The sequence below is a fragment of the Lynx rufus genome, unplaced genomic scaffold (genome assembly GCF_022079265.1).
Source record: "Lynx rufus isolate CCGP_SWC_20201006 ecotype Redwood Valley unplaced genomic scaffold, mLynRuf1.p SCAF_9, whole genome shotgun sequence".
Classification (NCBI taxonomy): domain Eukaryota; kingdom Metazoa; phylum Chordata; class Mammalia; order Carnivora; family Felidae; genus Lynx; species Lynx rufus.
Window position 1 is genome coordinate 15,000,876 of NW_025814897.1, and position 27,372 is coordinate 15,028,247.

At 40.3% G+C, this 27,372-nt stretch overlaps 1 protein-coding gene across 1 annotated transcript; it reads left to right on the forward strand.

Moving 5' to 3' along the window:
• Nucleotides 1-9: 9 nt before the first annotated feature.
• PAFAH1B2 (platelet activating factor acetylhydrolase 1b catalytic subunit 2) lies at nt 10-26,661 on the forward strand. The gene is made up of 6 exons (XM_047070842.1): nt 10-133; nt 7,060-7,147; nt 17,013-17,102; nt 17,898-18,014; nt 19,518-19,640; nt 23,296-26,661. Exons 2-6 carry the CDS (start codon nt 7,067-7,069, stop codon nt 23,572-23,574), a joined length of 690 nt encoding a protein of 229 aa, XP_046926798.1. The 5' UTR covers nt 10-133; nt 7,060-7,066; the 3' UTR covers nt 23,575-26,661.
• The last annotated feature ends 711 nt before the right edge of the window (nt 26,662-27,372 follow it).

Genomic DNA, 27,372 nt, shown 5'->3' on the forward strand with positions numbered 1-27,372 from the left:
TGGGGGCGCTGCTGCTGGTGCTGGGGCCCGAGGAGGGACGCGCCGGAGCGGGGCCGCCGGGACTGAGCGAGCGACAGACGCGCCACCCGCCGACGCCGCAGCCGCTTGGGGCCCGCACGGACCCTCTGCCTGAGTGAGTGCAGCCAGGGTCGCGGGGAACCGGTGGCCTAGAGGCGGGGGTCGGAAGGGCCGGCGATGTGTTATTGTGAGAGGCTCGCGACCTCCCCTCCCCCACTCTGGGCCCCTCCCCCCCGCGCCACTACCTCCCCCGCCACCTCCCGCCGCCCCTCGGGGGGCCTCGCGCGCGCGCGCGCCTTCTCTCCGGCGTGGCTACCCTACTCGCCAGCGCTACCCTCGGACCGCTCGCCGCCCCCCTGAGGGCCTCCCGCCCTCACCCCACCCCCAAATGAGCCGACTCGGCTAGGCCGCTGGCCGCCGTCTCCACCCGCCTTTCCCGGGATGGGGCGGGGGGAGGCAAGGTGGCGGGGCGGCCGCCCCTCCCCGGCCCACCCCCTGCAGGGGCCTGCCAGGCCTCCCGGCACCCCAGTTCTCTGGGGCCGGAGGGGAACCGCCGCAAGCCCCATTTGTAGCAACTCTGCTGCCTCTGGCCTCAGCTGTTGGCCTCTTCCCTCCATCCCCGCGTTTGAACCTCAGACCCTCCCTTCCCTTTCCTCCTGTCGGAGAGGCCTTTAACGCGGGCCCAGACCCGTTACTCGGTTGCATGTTGACCGAGCACTTTTTCCTCTCCCTTTTGTTGAAAAATTTCAACTCTTTTCAAACTTCTCGGTTGTCTCCAATGTATTCAGAAACCCGCAGACTGTCAGGACTCCAAAGGCTATGTAGCCCACCTCATTTTAGAGATGAGGCCCAGCCCAAGGTCAACCAGCTGCTTAAAATGCCAGTGGACAGATTTTCTCAGGTGCTTTTTACTTGGTCCATCCGTGTCCATTTACCCGATCAGGACCTCTGGCCAGGTTTGTGATGTACCCGTTGCACGGTGACTCACTGTTCTGTTTTCGGTAGCTCTCAGGCCAGCGTTGCCTTTCTTGATTTATGTACAAACCTTAAGAAAAGCAACACTTGAAGCTTGGGCCTCTTTTTAAGAGCGTGTCCGCAGAGAAAGGGAGGACCATCTGCACCCGCTCTAGGATTTCATTTTGCACAGCTTTAAATTGGGGGAGATAAAGGTGTGGAGGAAGAGGAAGAAAATGCAGAGGATTGTCTCTCCTGAGCATTTGCATATGCCTTGGCCTCCCAAACGCTTGTCTTTAGCTTGTCCTGGGCACATTGTTCTGATGGAAAGGTTGCCTCCTTGTGGGGGAGCAGGGGAGGAGGAGGAAATCATTGTGCTTTAATTTGTTGGCTTGGGCGGGCATTTGATAATAAATTATGGATGTGCTGGAACCCTGGGACCCACCCACCTGCCCACTGAGGCAGGGTATTCCGGATGAGGCTTTCCTTCCCTTTCAGAATAACCCTGCTAATTCCCTCTGAAACAAAATGAAGAGTCTGAGGTCAGAGTGGAAACATTCTAAATCTTTTAATTCTTAGTGCAACTTTTCTCCTCCTTGTCTTTCTTGGTTAAGCTAAAGATCCAGCTCAGCTAGAGAATTTATATTTCTTTGTTGTTGGAACTGCTTTCTGATTAAACGTGCTGCACCACGTACCGGTAGAAGTATTGTACCTGGAAATTCTGTTCACTGTCATAGTCCAAGTTAAGGTAGAAAGAAGAGAAAACGGAAATGCTGTGCTTACTCTTCATTTTTCCAAAGAGCTCATTTTAATGGACTATCAGAGATTCAGAATAGAGTCTGAATTAACAAAACTTTCATTCTTGGGATCTTTATCTCCATTCTGCTTTGTTTTTCTAACTGAACCTGCTGTTTCTGATTAGAAGTTAGTGACTTATAATTCCCCCCAGTGGGATTATTAATAATCAGGAAGGTGAGATGGGAGTCAGATCCCCCTCCCTGTTGGTACTTTTTTTGTTGGGTTACTGAGTACAGCTTCACTATTCTGAATACTGCTGTATTACAGTATTGCTCTACCTGAGGCAGGAAACCGAAAATCATTCAGTTTTTGTGTCCTACCGTAGGCTGTTCTGAATAGTTCCTGATTCATTCTTCATTTCTCTTATAAAGAAAACAACAGCTTATTTTATCAGACTCCCAAATTATTTAAATCTTCTAAATGCATAGTCCCCTAGATTATACATTTCCAACCTGGTTCTTAAAAAGGAGATTGCATGGGGTTTTGGCTCAGTTTTTCTTCACCTGCTGTTTAAAGAGGTTATTAAGCCATAGGCGTCAATAAAACGGAAAGCTACTCTGCACTGTGAGAATTTGATTTTGCAAAACAATTCAAAATCCGAGTGTCTGAAAGCACAAAGAAACAATTTTTTTGCTCAGATACTTTGCCCTTGTAGAGTAGGAAGGATGACCTTGTATTCATAGTTAAAGGGGGGAAAAAAAGACTGCTAATTGGGAATATTTTGCAGTCTTCTCTCAGGTCTGCCTGCCTGGTAGCCTCAGATAAGTCACATTTTACCCCCTTCAGTTTCTGTCTCTGTTTCTTCATTTTGCCCAAGAAGAAATTTAGGACCAAGATGAAAGTATTTTGCTTACCGTATCAGGATGCCACTAAATTTGGGTAGTAGTAATAGGGTATATAAGTGAGTTGAATTAGTAAATGAGAATTTATCATATCTTTTCTATATAGAGCCAAAAGTCCTTTGCTCAAGAATAATAAATAGGCTTTGGAGGTACGTCACCCTGAGTTCCAATCCCAGCTCTCCCTGTCGTGGAGCAGGTTCCTGAAATCTCACTGAGCTTCAGTTTTATTTAAATAACAAAGCTCCTAGCACGTGAGTTGCAAATAGTAAGTTCTTCATCATCAGTTGTTTACCTGTTGGAGGAACTCTGAAAATCCATGTTAGTAAATTAAATCAAATCTAGAAAGATTTTGTATCATTTAAAAAAATTTTTTAATGTTTTTTTTATTTCTGAGACAGAGAAAGAGCATGAGAGGGAGAGGGGCAGAGAGAGAGGGAGACACAGAATCTGAAGCAGGCATCAGGCCCTGAGCTGTCAGTGCAGAGCCCGATGCGGGGCTTGAACTCAAAAACCGTGAAATCATGCCCTGAGCCAAAGTCGGTTGCTCAATCGACTGAGTCACCGAAAGGTTTTATATCTTAAATAGACCATTGGTCTTGAATGTAGAGTACGTGCACTCCTGGGGATTGCAGAAGATGATCCATTGGAATACAGGAAACAATTTAGAACTTCTTTTTACATTTATTTTTTTACGTAAAAAGGGGGAAAATAGACTTTATTAATATTTCATATACAGATTAACCACTCACGTTTAATTTATAAATAAATATACATATGTCAGGGCACATTTCAAAAAGATTCTAAAATATTAAAAATGTTTGGGCCCCATGAATCTGGACCAGTCTTTACTCATATGCTTTAATTCACTTTATGCTTTTTTTGTTAGGTGCTCAGCTTGCCTCTCTTTGAATCTTTATTGGAGGAGTCTACTTAGAGGCAGGCCATGTCATTTTGTATCATATTTTTTAGAAATTTGTCTAACTGTACAGTCTATCCACTGGCCCTGTGTTCCTATTTGGGGACATAAAATTAAGCTTAATACCTCCACGGAATCTTCAAATACTTTGACAGTTATGTGTGTCCTGCGTCTTCCTCTTCCCGATTGAGTTTTTCTACACGTTATAAACATAGCTATTCCTTTCAACTATTTCTAATATGACACGCTTTTAAATTTCTCACCGTCTTGGCTCCTTTCCTCTAGACACCCGCCAGTTTGTCAAAATTCGTGAAGCTTTTCAAGATCTGAACATGGTATCCCAAGAACTAAAATGAAGTTGAAGTGCCTGCATTTTGTCTTTTAAGTGGTCACCCTGTATTAGCAGCTTGTCACCCTTGTTCTTTAAGCAATCCCAGGAACAGTAGTTTCAGTTATATAATCATATAGTGAAAGTAGGACAGATTATTTTTCTCCGTTTTAGTAGTGGTCTCTCAGTTAATTCTGTGTCCGTTAACTTTTGTCTCACAAAATACCTAACGTATTAAGTGTCTCTCCAGGTGGGAAAGTAAATGAGCACAAACTAATGAAATAGTTGGGTTTTTAAAAATCTATTTAAAAACTTAGGAAATAGTTTTTTTGGATTAGTGGAAAATGAAGCTGTTTGTTGTGGTACTTTACATTATATATGTAATTTTGAAATCCATAAGATGCAAAAACTTGATTGCACCTTATCTGTCTTAAGGCCAGTAGAGCTGTTTGATCAGCAGGGGAGAAAAGTTTGTTGTTGTTTTTAAAAAAAATTTTTTTTAATGTTTATTTATTTTTGAGAGAGAGAGAGTGTGAGCAGGGCCGGGGGAGGGGCAGAGAGAGAGGGAGAGACCGAGAACTCAAAGTGGGCTCCAGGCTCCGTGCTGTCAGCACAGAGCCCGATGCGGGGCTCAAACTCACGAACTGTGAGATCATGACCTGAGCCGAAGTCGGACGCTTAAGCAGGCACCCCAGGAAAGGTATTTTTAAAATTAAAACTACTGGGGCGCCTGGGTGGCGCAGTCGGTTAAGCGTCCGACTTCAGCCAGGTCACGATCTCGCGGTCCGTGAGTTCGAGCCCCGCGTCGGGCTCTGGGCTGATGGCTCAGAGCCTGGAGCCTGTTTCCGACTCTGTGTCTCCCTCTCTCTCTGCCCCTCCTCCGTTCATGCTCTGTCTCTCTCTGTCCCAAAAATAAATAAAAAACGTTGAAAAAAAAAAATTTAAAAAAAAAAAAAAAAAATTAAAACTACTGTTAAGCACCATGTCAGATTTTAACCTGTGTAGCCAAAGTTCAATCTAGACTTGAATTTAGACCCAAAAACACTTTTGTATAGAAGGTATAGAATGTTTTATTAGCTTAAAAACAAAAGCAACCCCCCCCATTAAATGTTTCTATGTGACTATTTGTTTTAACCCCCGTAGTCATTTTTTTTTTTCTTTTGTGCATCTTTTAACTTTTCCATACTTTATCTTGGACAATGAAACCTCAAACAGATACCATAATCTGACTGCAGCTTTACAAATTCATCTGGCAGTTCTATCTAATTCTTGTATTTTACATTGATGTTTTTAGCTCCAAGTAGTTTCTGTTTTTTGGGTGAAATGGTTCGATAGATATAAGGCCCTCTTTAGGGAGTCAGCATGAACTGGTTTGTGATTAGTGGGCCAGATGTGACGTTATTGGGGTCAAGCAAACCTAATTTCATTTGCTCCCTGCACAAATTACCTAAATTACCTACTCATAAATCTCATTTTGCAAGGGTTGGAGGTGGTATATATAAAACATGGCATATATAATTTTTCATAGATAGCTGTTTTCTGATAGTTGCAAATTTTAGTAAAGAAGTACATACAGATGGTCCCTGATACAATAATGACTCTATTTAGGATTTTTGACTTTACAATGGTGTGAATGCGGTATGCATTCAGTAGAACTGTACTTCCAGTTTTGAAGTTTGATCTTTCCCCGCGCTAGTGATATGCAGTAAGTAAGATCCTCTCATGCTGCTGGGCAGTGACTGGGCAGTGGCAGTGATCCAAAGCTCCCAGTCAGCCCCATGACCCCGAGGGTCAACATCCCATACACTAACAACCATTCTGTACCTATGCAGCCATTCTGTTCGTCACATTCAGTATAGTATTCAATAAGTTACATGAGATATTCAGCACTCTGTTGTAAAATAGGTTTTGTGTTTCATGATATTGCCCAACTGTAGGCCAGTGTAAGTGTTTTGAGCACCTTTCAGGTATGCTAGGTTGTGGTACTTGGTAGGTTAGGTGTATCAAATGCATTTGTGACTTAGGATATTTTCAACTTACAATGGGTTTATCCAATTATAATCCCATTGTAAGTTGAGGAAGATCTGTACACAGGATGTGGATGGTATTTTACATTTTCAATTAGATATGGGCTTAACCCTGAGCCTAATTTTTTTAGACCTAGTGTTATTTAGAGTGGAGCTAATTTATTTGCATAGTGCTAAAAAATTGGTTTGCTTCTGTAATGTATTTTTCATGAATGAAGGTATGTTTTTATGTTTAGAGGTTTGTTACTTTCTAATTCTCAAAAATTGCTGCTTTGGCAATCCAGCATGTGTGTTTACTGAGTAAGTACTTACTGAATGAATATATCTCCATCTTCTTTCAGAGAAAGCTTAGCTGTATTTGATGATGGCAAGGGAAAGAAAAAGAGAATGGCCCCCTTTTCTGTAAGCTACAAAACCCCAGTTTTTTCTTTCACATCCTTTGCATGCGCCAAGTGATTTCTGGAGCCTGATGTCTCTAGTATGTATACTTTAGAGTTGATTGAAAACAGTCGGGTGTTTTTGTCTTTCTAGAAAGATTAGCACTTCTAGTTTTCCTAAATTTCACTCACTGCTTCTTTTCCACTATCAGATGCCGTATTTGGGTTAGTCATTAATAACATTTTCTTAGTGGAGACCTGACAAACATAAAAAACCTTGTAAACATTGTCAAAAACCACTACCAAAGCCTATGACTAGTTTTGTCACCATCTGTAGTAGTTACCTGTGATGTTTAGTAGTGGATTCCAATCATGGCTGTAGTTAATTCTCAGGTGTCTAACTTGAGCAGCCTAAAAGGTTCTAATGCAGGTTTCATTGAACTCTTAAGTGTCTAATTCCTTGTGTCTTTTGGTACTTACATTAACATGTAATCATGAAAAATTAATGTAGATGTAAAGTGTATACTTGCAGCAGATTTTTTTCTATATAATGCACTTAATGCACTGTTCCTCAATGATATTCAAACCTGTCTAGAAGTTTAATGATGCTAGATATTTATGGGACTTCAGCAGTCGTGTCCTTGAATTCCTCTCTGCTGAAAATAATCTCCAGTTGTTTTTGGCAAAACCACAGTGAGACTTAAATTATTATTTCAAACCTGACATGTAATATTTAAGTGGTAACAAATAAACACTCCTGTTAATGAATGAAACATGACACAGACATTTTCCCCCTCAGGTGTAGAATGAGCCAAGGAGACTCAAACCCAGCAGCTATTCCACATGCAGCAGAAGATATCCAAGGAGATGACAGATGGATGTCTCAGGTAAAAGGAAGTGCGTATGTATTCACCCAAGATGAGTCTTTTCAGTTTTCCCAAGTCTTTTGACCAAAGCAGCAAAGGGGCATTTTTTATGGTCAGTAAGAATTATTTAAAAATTTTTAAAGATTTATTTAATTTTGAGAGAGAGACAGAGTTCAAGTGGGAGGAGGGGCATAGAAGAGGGCGACACAGAATGTGAAGCAGGCTCCAGGCTCTGAGCTGTCAGCACAGAGCCAGATGTTGGGCTAGAACTCATGAACCATGAGATCATGACCGGAGCCGAAGTCAGACACTTAACTGACTGAGTCACCCAGGCGCCCCGAGAATTATTATGTAAAAAAATTTTTTAATGTTTATATATTTATTTTTAATTTTTTAAAAAAAATGTTTATTTTTGAGAGAGAGTCAGAGCATGAGCGGGAAAAGAACAGAGAAAGAGGGAGACACAGAATCCAAAGCAGGCTCCAGGCTCCAAGCTGCCAGCACAGAGCCCGATGTGGAGCTTGAACTCACTAGCCATGAGATCATGACCTGAGGGAGGGAGGGAGGGAGGGAGGGAGGGAGGGAGCGAGCGTGCGTGCGTGCGTGTGTGTGTGTGCGCGCGCGCGCGCATGTGTGAGCACAAGTTGAGAAGGGGCAGAGAAAGAAGAGGGCAGAGGATCCAAAGCGAGCTTTGCACTGACGGTGAGCTCAAACCCACGAACTGTGAAATCATGACCTGAGTCTAAGTCAGATGCTTAACTGACTGAGCCATCCAGGTGTTCAAGAATTATTATTTAAAAAAATTTTTTAATGTTTATTTATTTTTGAGAGAGACAGTGTGCGAACGGGGGAGGCACAGAGAGAGAGGGATACAGAGTATGAAGCAGGTTCCAGGCTCTGATCTGTCAGCACAGAGCCCGACGTGGGGCTTGAATCCAGGAACCGTGAGATCGTGACCTAAACTGAAGTTGGATGCTTAACCTACTGAGCTACCCAGGTGCCCCAAGAATTATTATTTTAAACGAAAATCTGATGTTATGCTAATGTCATACGTAATCACCAGTCTGATGTTGGAATGGAGGAGTATTTTGAAAGCGCTGGGTGCCCCAAGGATTATTATTTTAAACGAATATCTGATTTGATGCTAATGTCCTATGTAATCACCAGTCTGATGTTGGTACAGAGGAGTATTTTGAAAGCATAGTAACTGCTTTCTGTTGATTTTGAAAGATAGTGGTGTCTCCACAGCATTCTTTTTTTTTAAGCTTTTTTTTTATTTTCAACTAATTTCAAAATTATACAAATACCACAAACATTTTAGAAAGAATTTCTTATATCCTTCATCCGGACCTGCCAGTTATCATTTTGCCACATCTGCCTAACTGTTCTGTCTGTATTTGTATGTGTATACACCAACGTACGGTGTCTTCTGAACCGTGTGGGAAGATGTTGCAGTCTTCGTGCCCGTTCTCCCCTAAATATTTCAGTGTATTTTCTGAGAATAAGGACATTTTCTTACGTAACTACATATAGTTATTAAAGTCAGGAAATGTGATAGTGGTATTACACCATATTCACATTTCTCCATTTGTCTCAATGTTTTTATGTCAGTTTTCTTCCCAGTCTGGGATCACACATTGTATTCAGGTGTCCTCTCTATTCTCCTTTAATCTGAAATATTTCTCAGACTGCGTTTTTCATGACATTGACAGTTTGGAACATAAGCCATTTATTTTGTGGAGCATCCCTCAATTTGGATTTGTCATTTTCCTCATAATCAAGATTCAGGTTTTGCATCTTTGGCAGGGTTATCAGTGAAGTGGTGTCCTTGGTGCATCACATGGAAGGTACATGACGTTCGTTTGTTTCATTGGTGATGCTGACTTTGATCACTTGGTTGGTTAAGATTGTTGGCCTAAACCGAATGTATTATGGAATGGACTCTTGGGTCTTCTTTTCAGTGCAGTTTTGAAGCTCACATTGTCCCAGGTAAAGCAAGTGGGAATCCTGTCAGCCTGACTCCTGAGTCTTCTTGATGTTTTCCATTGTTTTTTAATGTTTATTTATTTTTGAGAGAGAGTGTGTGTGTGCAAGCATGCGAGCAGGGGAGGGGCAGAGAGAAGGAGACAGAATCCAAAGCAGGCTTCACACTACCAGTGCAAAGCCCCACAAGGGGCTCAAGCCCACGAACCTGAGGTCACGACCTGAGCCAAAGTCAGACCCTCAACCAACTGAGCCACCCAGGTGCTCCTTCATTGTTTTTTAGCACTGTATCTTCATATTCTTAACTTCTAATAGACTGTCACCACTTAGCCTTAACTAGATTTAATCTTCACTTATTGGTTTGCAGCCATATTTCCTCTTTGAAATGACAAGTTCTATTATGATTTTAAGTACCCAAAGTTTTACATTTTAGTATTTAATGATTCTTTTTACACTCTTGATAATTATATAGTATTCTTATGTTTTTGTCTTCCTAGACATAAAAATCAGTCTGTCAACCAGTTTATTTTGATTGGTAGTTAGTATTTTTTCAACTGTTCTTACATAGATCAATTGCTTGGTTATTCTTTCTTAATTTTTCTAGTTCATTTGTGTTTTTAAAAACAGTATTATGACCGGCTGTGTGTTTATCAGTCACCCTAAAAAAATAAAATATTGCTAATAGAGTTGATGTTCTTTGTATACCCCTCAGTGATCATTTTTTTATCTTTTTCCCACCTCCCATCTCCAAACCAGTATCCTAAATTTGGTGGGGTTTTTTCATGCGTTTACATGGTGTATATATAAAATTGCTAATTATATGTGTATAGAATTTTTGCATATTTTTAAGCTTTTTATGTTTTTTAATGTATTTTTCTACAGTATATCATGCATGTTAAAAGTGGAGCTGTAGTTTTTTCCTCTCTTTAAGTAGTATTTCATTGCTATATATGAAAATACCATTCAGGTATTTTTAGGTTATTTATAACTTTATTAAAGGTAGTAACTAGGGACAGTCTCAAACTAATAAACTATAAAAAAAAGCTTACATAGTATAGAAGGATGACTTTACTAAATATTAAAATATATCCCCAGGGGTGCCTGGGTGGCTCAGTCGGTTTAAGTGTCTGACTCTGAGTTTTGGTTCAGGTCATGATCTCTTGGTTTGTAGGATCAAGCCCTGTGTCGGGCTGTGTGCTGACAGCTCAGAGCCTGCTTGGGATTCGTTCCCTCTCCCTCTCTCCCTCTCTCCCTCTCTCCCTCCTTCCTTTTCTCTCACTCTCTCTCTCTCAAAATAAACTTAAAAAAAATATATATGTATGTAATATACACACACAGACACACACCCAGATCTTGGTTTCTAATTCTCCAATGAAAGGAGCCAGAGCTCCTTGGAGAAATGATTGCTTCTACAGCCAGAGCAAAGAAAATGAAAGATGAACCAGGAGTGTCTTGTAGTGCAAGAAAGCAAGTATTCAGAAAAGGAGGGGGGGAAAAAGATGTGTGGCAAGAATATCACTGCAGTGACATGTCCTCAGCATGTCTCATGGAAGACCTGTGATACTGGTCTGTCTGTTTTTTTTAATTTTTTTAACGTTTATTTATTTTTGAGAGAGTGTGAGTGGGGTAGAGGCAGAGAGAGAGGAAGACACACAATCCAAAGCAGGCTTCAGGCTCTGAGCACAGAGTCCGACACGGGGCTCAAACCCACGAACCTCTAGATCATGACCTGAGCCAAAGTCGGACACTTAGCCGACTGAGCCATCCAGGCGCCCCTATACTGGTCTGTTTTAATGATATAGTCACTTTGACCACTTGAGGCCACCTGAAAGAGCGTTCAGGTGCAAAGTTGGACAACTTGAGCAACATAGTATTATTGGTTTGTAACTCAAGGATAAAATACGTATGAGTCCATTTTGCCATAAATAAGTGATTAGATAAATAGGAAATAAGGGACACATCTTCCTTAGAAAATAACTTGAGTTCATAAACGTGGGGGCTCCTGGCTGGCTCGTCCAATAGAGCATGTGACTCTTGAAGAGTTTGAGCCCCAAGTTGAGTATAGAGGTTACTTAAAAATAAAATCTTTTAGGGGCGCCTTGGTGGCTCAGTCGGTTAAGTGTCCAGCTCTTGGTTTCGGCTGAGGTCATGATCTCATGGTTTCTGAGTTCAAGCCCTATGTCGGGCTTTGTGCTGGCAGTGCAGAGCCTGCTTGGGATTCTCTCTCTCCCTGTCTCTCTGCCCCTCCTGTGCTTGTGCTCTGTGTCTCTCTCAAATAAATAAATAAACTTAAGTTTTTTAAATAAAATATTTTATAAATAAAGAGGGAAGGAGAGAGGGAAAAGATATATCTCATTACAACACCACAGTAGTAATTACTGTAGGGAAGGTCCATCAATGAATACTAGTAGGTATAACTTCCAGGGGAAACAGTGTATTTGCCTAGCTTCAGAAGTATCTCCCTGGAAATTACTTTGATGTTTTTAACATTTGACTACATATTTTTTGATATCCCCTCCCTCCAGAAGGTAGAGCTCAATTTCCTCATCATTGTGAGCCGGATTAATGTCTTGTTTCTAACAAATACAGTATGGAAAGGAAAAATAATAAATGTATAGTGGAGAAATCTGGCAACCACCACCTTAACCAAATGATTAATGTTAACATCACCAGTTAATAAGTCGTGTTGATATTGTGTACTCCCTTCTGATACGATACAAGGGCACATCACCTCTGTGGTAGTCTTCCAGAATAATCCATCGCCTTCTATTCATGAGAAAATATCAGACCTTGATTGAGAGACATTCTATAAAACACCTGATACTAAACAGGCCAAGGACATGAAATACATGGAAAGACCCAGAAGGTGTCCCATCTTGGAAGACACCAAGAAGACATATATAGTAAATGCCATGTGATATCCTGAATTGGTCCTGGGAACAGAAAAAGGACATTAGTGGAAAAATTGGTGAAATCTGAGTAAACTTTTTTTTTTTTTAGGTAATCTCTATACCCAGTGCTGGGCTCGAACTCATAACCCTGAGATGGAGAGTCAGGTACTCTACTGACTGAGCCAGCCAGGTGCCCCTGAGTAAAACTATTCTGGCTGATACCATTTACCAATGTTAATCTCTTAGTTGTGACCAGTGTACCATACTTAGGTAAGATGTTAACATTGGAAGAAGCTGAGTGGATATTGTACTATCTTTGCAACTCTTCTGTAGATCTAAAATTGTTTCAAAGCAAAACATTAAAAGAAAAAAAAAACAAGGGGCACCTGGGTGGCTCAGTTGGTTAAGTGTCTGACTCTTGATTTTGGCCCAGGTCATGATCTAAGGGTCATGAGATTGAGCTACGTGCTGGCCTCTGCACTGAGTGTGGAACCTGCTTAAGATCCTCTTTTTCTCGGGGCGCCTCGGTGGCGCAGTCGGCTAAGCGTCCGACTTCAGCCAGGTCACGATCTCGCGGTCCGTGAGTTCGAGCCCCGCGTCGGGCTCTGGGCTGATGGCTCAGAGCCTGGAGCCTGTTTCCGATTCTGTGTCTCCCTCTCTCTCTGCCCCTCCCCCGTTCATGCTCTGTCTCTCTCTGTCCCAAAAATAAATAAACGTTGAAAAAAAAAAAAAAATTTAAAAAAAAAAAAAAAAAAGATCCTCTTTTTCTCACTCTCTCCCCACCTCCCCCTGCCACCTCCCCTGCCTGCACGTGCTTTCACACTCTTTCTAAAAAAAAAAAAAATCATGATTAAAACAAGTATTGATGTGATATTCAGTACTTCCTATGAGGTATTGCCAAACTAGTGTACCACATATCAGGAAATACCTGGAATAGATGAACGTGTTCCCAGGAATACAGTCAATAAAATCCATACTATGGGAGGTGTTGTGTATCAAATGATCATATTTCTTAAAATATTTAAAAACTAATTTGGGCGCCTGGGTGGCTCAGTTGGTTAAGCATCCGACTTTGGCTCAGGTCATGATGTCACAGTTCGTGAGTTCAAGCCCTGCATCAGGCTCTGTGCTGACAGCTTGGAGCCTGGAGCCTGCTTGAGATTCTGTGTCTGTCTCTCTGTCTCTGTCTCTGTCTCTGTCTCTCTCTCTCTCTCTCCCTCTCTCCCTTCCTCTCTCCCTGTCCCCCCCCGTCTCAAAAATTAATAAACATTAAAAAAATTAAAAAATAAAAGTAAATTTGGGAGGTAGTAGCAGGGGGAGTGGGAAACCTGTAGATTAAAAGATTTAAGAGACAAGTTGGATCCTGACTTTTAAAAACACTAAAATTTTTTTATGACTTGAATTTGAACACTGGTTATTTGTTGATATTAAAGACACTGCTGTTAATTTGGGAGAGTAGCATTGGTATTGTTATTTTTTAAAACTCGGGGGCACCTTAGTGGCTTTGTTGGTTGAGTGTCTGACTCTTTGCTTTTGGCTCAGGTCATGATCTCATGGTTCAACAGATCAAGCGCTGCACTGAGAGTGGATCCTGCTTAAATCCTCCCTCCTCATTGCCCTCCCCTCCCTGCTTGTGTACACGCTCTCTCAAAAAACTTTTTTTTTTTTTTTTCCATTTTATTTGAGAGAGAGTGTGCATGCATGAGCAGGAGAGAGGCAGAGAGAGAAAGAATCTTAAGCAGGCTTCTGGCAGAGCAATCCAGGCATCCCCCCCCCCAAAAAAAACTTTTTTAAGAGTTGCATAGTGACACTAGGGGGGCCTGGCGGGCTCAGTTGGAAGAGTATGTGACTCTTGATCTTGGGATCGTGAGTTCGAGCCCCATGTTGGGTGTGGAGATTACTTGAATAAACTTTAAAAAAAAGGTTATATAATGAAATATTTATACTAGTAATATAAATGGTATACTAAATATAAATAGAATAAATATAGAATGCTGTATACTGAGTTTGCTTAAAATAATCTGAGGGTAGGGGTCAGTAGTTTAGGGGATGACTGAAATAATAGTGGCCATGTGATGATTGCTGTAGCTGGTGATGAATACATGGAGGCTTGTTATATTATTTTCTCAGCTTTTGTGGATGTTTGATATTTTTCATAATAAGATTTATTTAAGGGTGATACTGAAAGACTTGACTGTAGACAAATTTAATACAAATTGTATCAAAACATGTTAACCAGAAAAAGGCTCAGGAGCAGACTGAGGAAAATATTTGTAGTAAGTAATGCAGAAGAAGCGTTGATATTTTTTCTTATATTATCGGCAAAAATATCCTCAAAGTACCACTAGATAAGTATCTCAGTACATGACAGGAAGTGTTTCACTTTTTGTTCCCAAAAAGTACAGATTAAAATAATGAGAAGAGAAAGGAGGGAGAGGGAGGGAGAAATACTAATATCCAATGTTGGTGCAAGATGATAAAATTAGTTCTGATGAACTGCTAGAGTCAGTACAGATACAGCCCTTTTTGTTAACAACCTGGAAATATATCTGGGATCCACAAACGTGCTCCTCTCCTTTCACCTAGGAATTCCCAGCATGTACAAAATTGAGTATGTGTAAATTTCCTCATCACAGGAAATAGGACACTACTGGCAAGTCTGTCAGTAGGAAAACTTTAAAAAATGGGTGTGTCAGTGGATTTGTTGAGTAGGATGTTATGTGGCTGTTAAAAATTATGGTTATGAAACTCACGTAGCTACATAGAAAAATGCTTCTAGTGCAGTGTTAACTGCAGTTACAGTGGCCACTGTTGATGGAGTACCTACTGGGTGTCAGCCAAAAGCTGGCTCTCTTCCCTAAAACTTTCCTCTCCATACCTCTACAACAGGTGTGGGATGCCTGGCTGGTTCAGTCAGTAAAACGTGAGACTCTTGATCTCAGGGTCATGAGTTTGAGGCCCATATTGAGCATGGAGGCTTTTTTATTTTTTAATTAAAAAAAAAAAAAAGTTACCAGCAGAAGAGCATATGTGGAAAACAAGTGTGAGGTTATATTGCTTTCTGGGCTAGAAAGTAGACAAGTAGAATTTGAACATACTCTCTTCTGTCTCCAAAGCTATTGTGCCAGAAGGAGGTATACATAATACATACAAAACTTAAAAAAAAAAAAAAAAAAAAGTGGTGTTAGAGGCACGTGGAAAATGGCAAGAAGAGGGGCGCCTAGCTGGCTCAGTCAGTGCGGCGTGTGACTCTTGATCTTGGAGTCGTGGATTCGAGCCCCATATTGGGTGTGGAGCCTATTTTAAAAAATAAAATAATTTTTCTTAGTAGCAAGAATAAAATACCCCGAAACAGTAATAGTTATGGGTTAAGATGATAGAATTCGAAGTGTTTTGTTTTGATCTTTCTATTTTTCCAAACTTACTGTAGCTACTTTTATACTTGAAAATATAGAGTACCGGAACCTTTAGAACAACGGAACTTAAATTCCATGACCTTCTAGAAGCATGAACTATTTTATTGGTATTGAGAGGTAGTTAGTACTGTAGTACCTCAGTGGAGAGGTGATGTGTTGTGGAAGTGTACCTGCTCACCAGCTGAAGTTTTATTCTTGCCCATCTTATCCCTTCAGTTTAAAACGACTTGCTGAGGGGTGCCTGGGTGGCTCAGTCGGTTAAGCGTCCGATTTCAGCTCAGGTCGTGATGTCGTAGTCGTGGGTTCGATCTCCACGTCGGGCTCTGTGCTGACAGCTCAGATCCTGGAACCTGCTTTGGATTCTGTGTCTCCCTCTCTCTCTGTCCTTCTCCTGCTCACGCTCTGTCTCTCAAAAATAAACGTTAAAAAAAATTTTTTTTTAATTAAAAATAAATAAAAGTGTCTTGTGCCTTGGCAACAGAGAGAAGTGGACTAGGTCCACAGTCACCACTACTTACAGGCTTGGATCAGACTGAGAAAGGCTTGAGTCCCACTTTGCCATTGTCTCATATTTGGAGGTTAACAGACATTTTCAAAGGGCACATTACAAACATGCAAATAGGGTCTTCTAGGTGGCTCAGTCGGTTAAGATCTAACTGTCGATTTCGGCTCAGGTCATGAGCTCATGGTTGTGGGGCTGAGCCCTGTGTCAGGCTCTTGTGTTGAGTGTGGAGGCTGTTTAACATTCTCTCCCCACCCCGCTTAAAAAAAAAAATCCCAATAAAACACATGATTCTTGATTGGGTCCTAGTTCAATAAAAGAGATATAATACTTTATCCAAGTCTTGGAACAATTGGAAAGATTGAGTATGGACTGAATATTAGATGTTACAGGATTATTGTTCATTTTCTTAGAGGTGATAATACTTTTGTGGATTTATAGGAGACTTTCCTTACTCGTGCTGAAATATTTAAAGGTGAAGAATCACAGCATTTGCAGCTTACCTTCAGATGGTTCAGCAAACAAACAGATAAAGTAAAAATGTTATTGTCAAATATAGGTGGAGGATGTACAGGTGTTTATTATACTGTGGCTTTTCTGTATATTTGAAACTGTCTTAAAAAGTTTGAGGAAGGGCGCCAGGGTGGCTCAGTCAGTTAAGTGTCCCACTTTGGCTCATGGTTCTTGAGTTCAAGCCCCGTGTCAGGCTCTGTGCTGTCAGCTCAGGGACTGGAGCCTGCTTCAGATTCTGTGTCTCCCTCTCTCTCTGCCCCTCCCCTGTTCATGCTGTATCTGTCTGTCGTCTCTCTTTAAAATATTTCTTTAAAAAAATTTTAAGTTTGAGGAAAAGATAAACTTATAAACAACATGTTAAATGTATTTTTTTTAGTCTGGTTTGAGTAGAATTGCAGTTTTCTTGAGCATATTAGAATAATCAGTGTGGTAAGGGTGGGAAGAAAGTTCCAGTAGTTAATCACAGACAGGCTAAATAGAATGTTTAACAACACAGTAACTTGATGGACAACTGTTCTGTCGAGGCAAAGACATCTCACAGAGAAGATGCCAGTTTCTAATTTCTCTCTTTGTTGAACCAGCACAACAGATTTGTCCTGGACTGTAAAGACAAGGAACCTGATGTGCTGTTTGTGGGGGACTCCATGGTGCAGTTAATGCAGCAGTACGAGGTAAGGCCGACGTGGCAAGGGTGCATCTTGGCTACGAAGGTAAATCTGTTCATTGCTAGCAAACTTTCATTCTGAGCCGAACCTGAAAGGCTTCTTCGTGACAGTTTAGAAAAGCTCCAATTCAGAGTATGAGGGAGGTCAGTCCTACATAATGGGATTCTTTGTGCCACCAAGCGTGAGGAGACAAAATTTAGCATTGTTTGTAACTCCGCTCTCGTTTTTGCCTTGGCTTCCGAGAACCTTCTCTATTTTATTTATTTATTTATTTATTTATTTATTTATTTATTTATTTATTTATTTATATTTGTCCTGGTTGTGATTCTCAATTGTTAAGATTTTTGTTTTACCATTTCCTTATTTTGTTGTGTTTTTGTGGGGAGCTGTTCCACATCTTTTTTTTTAAGGTTTTCACTCTTCCAAGGGCAGTTGAAAGGAAAAGATAGCTTAATTTCGTTCTGGCTCCAGCACTCTAAATTTCTTCCTCCCGTATTTCTACTTCACCCTGTTCCTTTAGATACTTGAGTAAAGGGAAGGGAGAGCTAACTGAGCTGGCACCTTGGTCATAATGCTGGTACCTCCTAAAGGGCACCGGGTGGCACTGGGACTCAGTTCTCCGGCCAAGGTGGCAGGCTGCCCGAGAAGTGAGTGATGCGGTGCCCTGCGAACACAAGTTTGAACACATAACATTTGAACACACAAGAGGGAAATTGTTCTTTTAGGTACCTCACGACACATTGTAGTTGAGGGATTTTATTTCCCACTCAGTTGAAATAAAGCCAGTTTTTCTCTTTTTAGATATGGCGAGAGCTTTTTTCCCCACTTCATGCACTGAATTTTGGAATTGGGGGAGATACAACCAGACATGTTTTGTGGAGACTCAAGAATGGAGAACTGGAGAACATTAAACCTAAGGTGAAGTGAAACTTAATTTTTAGACTATCTTTTAATCTTGGGTCTTTTCCCAAGATGAGTTAAATTGAAACTGCTAGTAAAAACAAATTACTTTTTTTTAAAAGCATTATTTTGCTATTGTCTTTGCTTTGTGCCCATTTAGATAAATAATATTGTCCTTGCTTAAGAATGTGCCAAATGCCTACTAAGAAATTGGGACATTGCTTGCTTAGGTTGTATTGGTAATTGTTAATAATGCCCTTTTTCAGCAGTAGGAAGGGATTTAATGCTTTCCTGTAGACCTGAAAGCAGTGTGTGTGGGGGGAGACTTCCCAGAAGGGGGCCAAGGCCGCAGTGCCACCATTCACTTCAGGAAGGAATTTTGGATCTGGTTTATCCATGTAAACACATTACATGTGTAATCGAGGCCTCCCAAGTTTTTCTGAAGAAAATCTGAAGCACATGTGAACAAATGTTCACCATAAACATGTTCCCAGTAACTTAACACATTATAAATGTCCTGAGTTGGCACACTGCATATAATTTTTTTCAGTCCTAAACAAAGAAAAAATACTCAAAGCTGATGACAGTTGCCTTTGTTGAAAATATTTTACTTTTTGCCTTTCTAATAGAAAAACTCCTCCATGTTCCTGTCTTTTGTGACAGGGTGGAAAGTTACGTTGGGTCATATAGTAAAATGTATGTCTCTAGGTGACAGCCACTTTGTAAATTTTTTTTTTTTTTTAATATTTATTTTTGAGAAAGAGAGGACAGAGCACAAGCAGGGGTGGGTTAGAGAGAGAGGGAGACACAGAATCTGAAGCAAGCTCCAGGCTCCAGGCTCTGAAGTGTCAGCACAGAGCCCGACCTGGAGCTTGAACCCATGAACGATGAGATCATGACCTGAGCTTTTTTTTTTTTTTTTTTTTTTAAATAAAGAGGAAAAACTTGCAACTGCATCCAGCTTCCAGCCCAGCAACTCTTTTTCCTTGAGTACAACTGTGTATTTACTTCTACCAGTTACACTCCCTTGGGTACTTTTGTTATTTTTTTCTGGAAGATACTTCTAGTATGGTAGGAGTTACAGATATTTTCCCCTACTTTCTTAGATTTCACTTTATTTTAGTATTTTTTTTAAGACATGCAGAGTTTTTATACAGTTGAATTTGTTATCTTTTTTTGTATAGTTTCTGGATTTTAAGAGGTTAGCTCTCAACTCCACAATGATGAAAGAATTCTCTCATTTCTTCTTAGTACAGTTGTACTGCTTCAGAATTGATCTGCTTGGAATTTATCCTGAGATATATGAGGCCTTAAATCAGTATTTGAGGGTGGCTGCTCAGTTGAAGTTCTCCACTACCATTTGACAAGTTCATCTTTCCCTCCTTTGATTTTTGAAATAAGATTTTTATCTACATATTGATAAATATTTTTATCAAAATATTAGGTTTTTATCTAAACATTCCTTTATTCCTGGCTATTTATCCCTGCCCTCCTCCCCCTTTTTTTCCCCCTTAATTATAGGTCATTGTTGTCTGGGTAGGAACAAACAACCATGAAAATACTGCAGAAGAAGTAGCAGGTGGAATCGAGGCCATTGTACAACTTATCAACACAAGGCAGCCGCAGGCCAAGATCATTGTATTGGTATGTAGTCTTTGGTGGGTAGAGTCTTTGATGTCATTAAGTCAGGTGAGGAATGTTTTTAGATATATGATCACTCGTGAAATAGAGACTGTTTAGGTGGAAGCAGTTTATGATAGTCCTGAGGGGGCTCTTCTTTGATATGTCCCATTGTCTTACCAGTTTCATCATTTCCCAGACCAGCTGTGGGGGTCATCTCTTACCTGCTCATCCTCGTTTAGATGTGGAAATCGTCTTTGTTGCCTCAGGTAGCAACATTCTGATAGTGTTTAAAATTGCATATGAAACTAGTCCTAGTCCTAAATCTGTTTTTGTTAGACTTGGGTTTGGATTAGTTTAGGTGTGTTGTTCCATCCCTTTATATGTTAAATGTGGTGTATTTATTAAAATCTCTGACGTCTCTAAAACATCAGCGATTCTGTTAGCAAGAAGATGGGTACTTTATAGTCTTACCCTATCAGAGAGTGCTACACTTTGTGGAGATTAAAAGCATTAACTCTTCGTGGTCTCAGAGATAAACAGCTGTCTATTTCAATGTAAAAGTTTACCTGTAGATACTCTTAGCGACACTAAAAATAGCAAAACTAAAAATGTATGTTTTGGTGGAATCTGATAGGTATTCAGTTTTTTAATGAGATGATGTTAAGATATTTATCCAATGAACGTGAAGATCACTATGTACAAGGCACTGTTCTGGGTCTTGAGCCTACAAAAATAAATAAGACCTTGTTCCTGTCAGGGAGCTGTCAGTCTGGTCTAGTGGTAGATGGACGTAGAAATATGAAGAGAGAATTAGTACACTGTATGCTAAGGGGAGAACAGGTGTATTCTAGACACAAAAGCTGAAATCTGACTTTAGTTTTAAAGAATTCATTCGTCTCCAGACAAATGGGGAAAGGAAAGAAAAGGCATTACAGGTCGGAAACAGGATGGAAGGCATATATACCTAGGTGTGTGTTTGTTGGGTGAGTGAAGGAGGGTGCTTGAAGAATTTTGGGCTGTCTTCGATTAAAGTTTAAGACTGGGTTGGTGAGAAGAAAGAGGCTACAGCCACGTCATGTAGTGATTTGTATGGCTAGATAAGAGTGTAGATTTTATCTTCCTGGTGCTGGGGAGCCATGTCTTATTTTATTTTTTTATTACATTCTTTTTTATATCCTTGCTTTATTCCAGAAAGGATTGCATTGTGGTTTAAGAGTCCACCTCTGAAGTACAGGGGCTGGTACATAATAGTTTCTCAAGATGTATTAGTTGCATGAGTGTTGCTGAATGAATTCTCCATAAATGAATAGTCTTTGTTGCAGCCAGACTTTTAAATTGGATGTACGCTGGTGTTGTCTACAACACTAAAACATTGGCCATACTCTGAATAACTGAATGGGCCCATAATTGAATAAGCCATTGAATATAATAGCACTAATCCTGTGACAGTTGAGAGAACTGTGTGGAGATTGGATTTATGATGTATTTAAGTGAAAATTCCAAATGCTAAACCATATGTGCATTATATTTAGAGTTACTTAAAATACGGTTTACCCTCGAACAACATGGGGGCTAGGAGCATTGACCCCCATACGGTTCAAAATCCGCATGTAACTTTGGATTCCTTCAAAACTTAACTACTAACAGTCTGTTGATCAGAAGCCTTGCTGATAAGCAGTCATTTAACACGTATTCATATGTTATGTGTATTACATACTGTATGCTTACAAGAAAGCTAGTGAAAAGAAAATGTTACTAAGAAAACCCTAAGAGAAAATACATTTCCAGTACTATACTCTATCAGAAAAAATTTGTGAATAAGTGGACTCGTGCACTTCAAACTTCTTGTTCCATGATCTGCTATAGTTGTCACATGGTGAAGAGATTGGGAGCATATTTTTCTTTTTTGTTTCTTCTAACAATGTTTTGGCAGTTAAAAAAAATTTTTTTTTAATTTTTATTTATTTATTTTGAAAGAGAGAAAAAGAAAGAGAAAGAATCCCAAGCAGGCTCCACACTGTCAGCCCAGAGCCCGACGTGGGCCTCAAACTCCTGAATCGTGAGATTGTGACCTGAGCCAGAATCAAGAGTCAGACACTTAACCAACTGAGCCGCCTAGGTGCCCCAGTATTGTAGCAATTATTAATTATTACAGGGGAAAAAAAATCACATGGCATACCTTTGATACTCTCATATTAAGGAAAATGCTATGCAAATACATAAGCTGCTTTTCTCATCCTGGCTTGAAAATCCCAATAGGTATGGTCCCTGTTCTTAAGGTTTAATCATTTCTTACGGCTTTGACTGCCATGATATTCTTTGAATGACAGAACAAAGTATGTATTTGCTGTTCACTGGCCATCCTTCTTGGTTGCTCATATCTCAGCCAGATTTGGCTCATTGTGAGCATTGAGGGTAGTTCTTTTTTTGTTAACTGTCAGATGCAAAGCCTTATACTTTAACAGTTCTGTAAACTAGGGTTTAGGCTTGACTTCATCTGTGAAATTTTTGAAGCGCTTAACAAGGGAACTGTATAGTCACAATAAATTGGTAACCACGGCGCCAACATTTGGTGAAAAAAATTAAAGCAGACATGAACAAGTACTTACTTTAGCATGAACGGGTTTTTTTTTTTTTCTTTTAGTAGAATACCGACAGAAAATCTATTTTTGTGAAATAATACCTCTTAGGAGAAATGGGTGGAAAATTTTTTGCCTAAATAACAAAAACTTGCTGTGTGGTATCATTAGCTATAAACCAATAAAAGGTTGTCTGACAATAATTTTATAATAGGATCAATTTCTATAAAAGGATATTCCTAGCTTGTGATGATAAAACCTTGCTCTTGCAGTATAAGCTTAGACTTTCATGGACCATGGGAGGACAGACATGTGATTTATCTAAAAGTTAGATGATTCACATAAGTTAAAAATGAATTTAGAAAACATCTGTTTTATTCTAGCAAACATGAAGTGGCTTTGATTTTTTAAGACCACATTTGTCCCATCTCTGTTTCTCATGTGCAGTAGTATGGGTTCCATGTAACGTTAATAAATACATGTGTATTTGAGCTAGATTATTCTGATGACTGTAGGGAAAATGAATTGAAGGGAAGACCAGTCAGGAGACTTTACGTTAACTGAGTGAATAGTGGTAACTTGCCTAGCCATAGCAGCATGTATAATCAGAATGGAGAAAAAAAAAATTGAAAATATTGAGAATGCAAAAGCTAAGTAATTTAATGATAAATAGGGAAGGTATGTGGAATGAGAGACTCAGGGATGTTAGAATGACAGTTGATACAGAGGATGTAGTAGGAGCATATTGTGGGGAGACGATGATGAATTGCCTTCGGACATGTCAAGTTGGGAGTGTCTCAGGAATGCTCAAGTTCGGTTTTGAGCTAGAGTGTTCGTAGTGGGCCAAGGACAAGACCCTGACCTGAAGACTACCAACAGTTAAGGAACAGGAGGAGGAAGAGGAACTTGTGAAAAAACTGAGATGGAATGGTCAGAGAACTTCCACCAGAACCAGTCTAGTCCAGTGTTTGAGAACTCAGAGTGTCAAAAGGTGCCAAATGGAACAGTTCTTCTAGGAGTAACTGAAATCACAGATAAATAAGGAGGGAAAAACCAGTGACTCTTCTCATCTTCTGTTCTTCTCTGCTTTGCCCCAGGGTTTGTTACCTCGAGGTGAGAAGCCCAACCCTTTGAGGCAAAAGAATGCCAAGGTGAACCAACTCCTCAAGGTTTCCCTGCCGAAGCTTGCCAATGTTCAGCTCCTGGATACAGATGGGGGCTTCGTGCACTCGGACGGTGCCATCTCCTGCCACGACATGTTTGATTTTCTGCATCTCACGGGAGGGGGCTACGCAAAGATCTGCAAACCCCTGCATGAACTGATCATGCAGTTATTGGAGGAAACACCTGAGGAGAAACAAACCACCATTGCCTGACTGGCTCCCATCAGTGTTAATAGCACCCAGCTTCCTCAGATCAGTTATATCACTGGCACTACAGAATCCTTCTCTTTCTTAAGGCACTTTGCATTGTAGAATGTTCCTGGATGTTCATATCTAGTGTTTGAAGGGAGGAGGGATTTAAACTGGTCCTGTACATAGAAGGTTTGTTTGACACAGGAGAAAAATTAGCCAAGGAAGATTGTTGTTTAAATTCGTTTGAAACCAGAAGGGGACTTTTTAGTTGTATGTGTGACATTTTCATTCAGTTATCACTGTTTTTCCTAGGACAACATCAAGCCTAAGTACTGAACAAAATGAAGATTTTTTTCTTGGCCTTTCTTTCTATGGATTATGTCATATATACTAATGATCAGGATCACACCTACTTGGCTTTAAAACAGATGTTTTTTTCCAGTTTTTAAGGTTCATAATTTAGCCTTTTGTTTTTAGTTTGTTTTACTCATATGTTTTTGCCACATTTTTTTTTAACTTACAGCATCAGATTGAACGTGTTTGTCACTCAAATATGGGAGATGCTATGGTTACAAGTGAATTTGTTCCACTCTGTTAATCTTTCCCGTGTTTAGCAGTGGAAGATAGGTTTTGCCCCATTTGGGGGACTCTGCGGAGGGTATTATTTTTATGCTGCTGAATATCATGTCTATAATAGACCCATGCATGCAGCCTTTCCTCCCTATTTCCCCTCATCCCCTCTTTTTTTTTTTGGAGGGGGGAGCCCTTGTTGACATTACAAGCTTTTAACACATTTTTGACCTAGGAGCTCTGTTGCTGGAAGTGTAAGTCCCCAGTCAGTCACTCTCATGATGTTACTGATGTGCAACTCGTCCTTGTGAGGTGTTCTGTGCATAGAGTCTGTGTCGTGCTATCCATGTGCAGAGTTCTGTTTGTTTTTTTTTTTTTTCCTGTAAAATATGTTACAGTTTCCTTTTTTGGAAAAAAAAAAAATCAGAACTCTATTTTCCATTCCATAAGCCTTGACATTATTTCAAGTTTTATAGTATCTTAAGATGTATATTTTATTTTTTTATTGGCTTAGTTTTTAAATTATAATCAGTCCAGAAAAATTTGGCCTTTCCTTATGGGCAAACAAACGGAGCTGCTTTTCAGAACAGACATTTCTGCCTTGATCCCACCATTTTAGTGAAAAAGAACTAGGTTTGTTTAACTTTCAGGTTTTCTCCTTAGAGTATTTTCACCTGAAAATTTCTTCCAAGAGAGCTCTTTATAATCCTGTTGGTTTGCTTGAGCTACAATAACTGCCATTTAAAAAATAATGGGATGATACATGGTTTATTGTTTGGTATACCTATGGAATATGTACAAACTGGATCTACAAACAAATACTTTAAACTGGACCAGGTGGGTACTGGAGTAACCTTTTAACACGTGCTCTGCACAGATTCTGCTTAACGTTCAAGTTCAGTGACTAAGGCTGAAGCTCGATGATCTGCTTGCAAGGCAAATGCTTTTGTGAGTTGGAGGGGGTTGCCGATTTGCGCATGGAGCCACTTGTGATTGAGAAGGATAGAGAACTTGGGCTGATGTTTTCTTGTGAAGCCTCTTTCTAGGAATATTTTTTCCATCTTATTTTTAGTCTTTTTTTTTTTTAATACATTTCTGAATGTATCATGTCTTCACTAATGACAGAAAGTACATGTGATGTTTACTAGACTCGTTTCCCACATTAAAGTTCCCTCTTCTGTTTTGAGTAGCCCGGATTCTTGAGTTTTTCAGGACAGGTTCTTTCTTAGCTAGGCATTGTTAGGCATTGTTCTAAGGAGGAGATTTAATAAAGCCAGAAGTTTGTCTGTAAAAAGACCATTTCTTCAGGTCTTTTTCCGTTTGTCAGAGGGCGGGAGTGTCGTCCAAACAAATCCCTTAGGTGATTCCTGCAGCATGCGCTTTTAGTTTCCCTCTTGACTAAGAATCAAATATCCCTTTGTGAGCTGGTCTTCAGCTCCTTTGCTTATGTGTGTAAACCTCGGGTGTTACTACATTTTATACCTACCAGAGCTATTCGAGCAATAGTATTTGAACCACTAGCCTTTTAAATAAAAGTCTGCCCCGTTGCTAATGTGCAGATACTGAGTCCACTTTCATTTCTTGCCAGCTTTCTTTGCACTGCTTTAGGCAGGAAGTGTTCATCTGTTTTTCTTTGACATCCCTGTTTGCTACAATGACAGAACTTAATGCTTACCCTTTGGATTTCTTGCTCACTTTTCATGTATATGTAAACTTAATGCACTGTCCAAGTGAAATGTCTTAGTTGTCATTGTGATTAAGGGGCCAACTTTCCAGACAGCTAGCAGAGGTGTTCTGATCCTCCCCCCAGCAAGTTTTAATTCCTTTGCCCACCCATTCCCGATATCCTAGCCGGCAGCCGGTGATGGCATTGTAGATTCTGCGGTCACATTGTGAATGTGGCAGGTGGAGGATGTACTGCCACCACTGACCTGAGGCATGCTGTTTTGCTGCCTACGTCTTCTGGGCTGCCATGGGCAGTGGTGTAGCTCCCACTTTGGGTCTTTTTGGACTGTTGGGGGCATCTGTCTAAACCTGAATCTTCTGTGAAAAACCTTAATCCGACACAACAAATCTTGAGTAGCTCATGCCCTGCTCTTAATAATTCTGTCTCTTGTTGGTTCAAAACAAAACAAAACACAACTTTTTTTTTTCAACTTTTTTTTAACCTAGTCACTGTTTACAGTTGTATGCTAAAAGCCTGAAATACTGTCTGTGCTGTGGTGTATGAGCATTGCCAATTTTATATTTATTGCAGTGAAGAAGAAACTAAAAATATATGAAAATGAGGAGCATGTCCACGCTCCGAAATCCGTGTGGGTGCATGTGGGAGAAGTGAGTTGGGGTCTCTGGAAAGGAGGCTTTTTGGAGTGGGTCTCCCGCTTCTCCTTGGTGTTCCTGCTTGGGGATCACTGCTGCTAGCTGACTGGGCCTCCCCAACAGAAGTTTGTGACTCTGCTTTGGCAAAGTTTCATTGACTAGTAGAACTCATTCTGTTTTAGTGCATATTTCAATATAAATGTAAACATTTCACTCAAACTTGCTCATGTCTTTCTGTCTCCTTTATCAAAGTTTGGATTCCAATGGAGGGGAAAAAAGGCATCCCTTTTTCCCCCTACCTTATCACAAGCACATTGGATACTTAGATCATCTGCTGCTTTTCTGGGGAACTGAATGTACTGAGCTGACCATCATCACATCTCGGGGCTGTGGGAGGGTAGGGTGGGCTGAGCAGATAGGAGGAATTCTAAGTAGATACATGGGAAAATTGTCAAAGGAAGTGTCTCCGATTGGTTAGGAGTATCTGGCAGTTAAAAAAGAATTGATTCTTAAACCGTTACACTGACCTTTTGGTCTTTTCTCCTAATTTCAATCTTTAGAATTTATTCACATTAAACTTCTAATTTCCACTGTCTCTCTATTCCTCATACTAATAATCCTCAGTTTTCTTGTTTACACTTTAGAATATCTCTTTCCACTACTGCCCCCAGCATGAACTTGAGTGCTTCAGGTTAATTGGACTATTCTGAGCTCCTGTGCCATCTAGGGAGAAGGTCCTCAGGATAATATTTATATCCTACATCTAATACGTAGGGTGTATCCAACCCATTTTACTGTTGATGGAGAGGCCCAGGGAGGTATGTATGATATCCATTTGAGGAGTCCTGTAATTTCATTGGTTGAGCTGAGATTTGAATCCAGCTTTATCTGATTTCAGAGTCCTTGCCTTTGCCATTACTCATTCAGTCT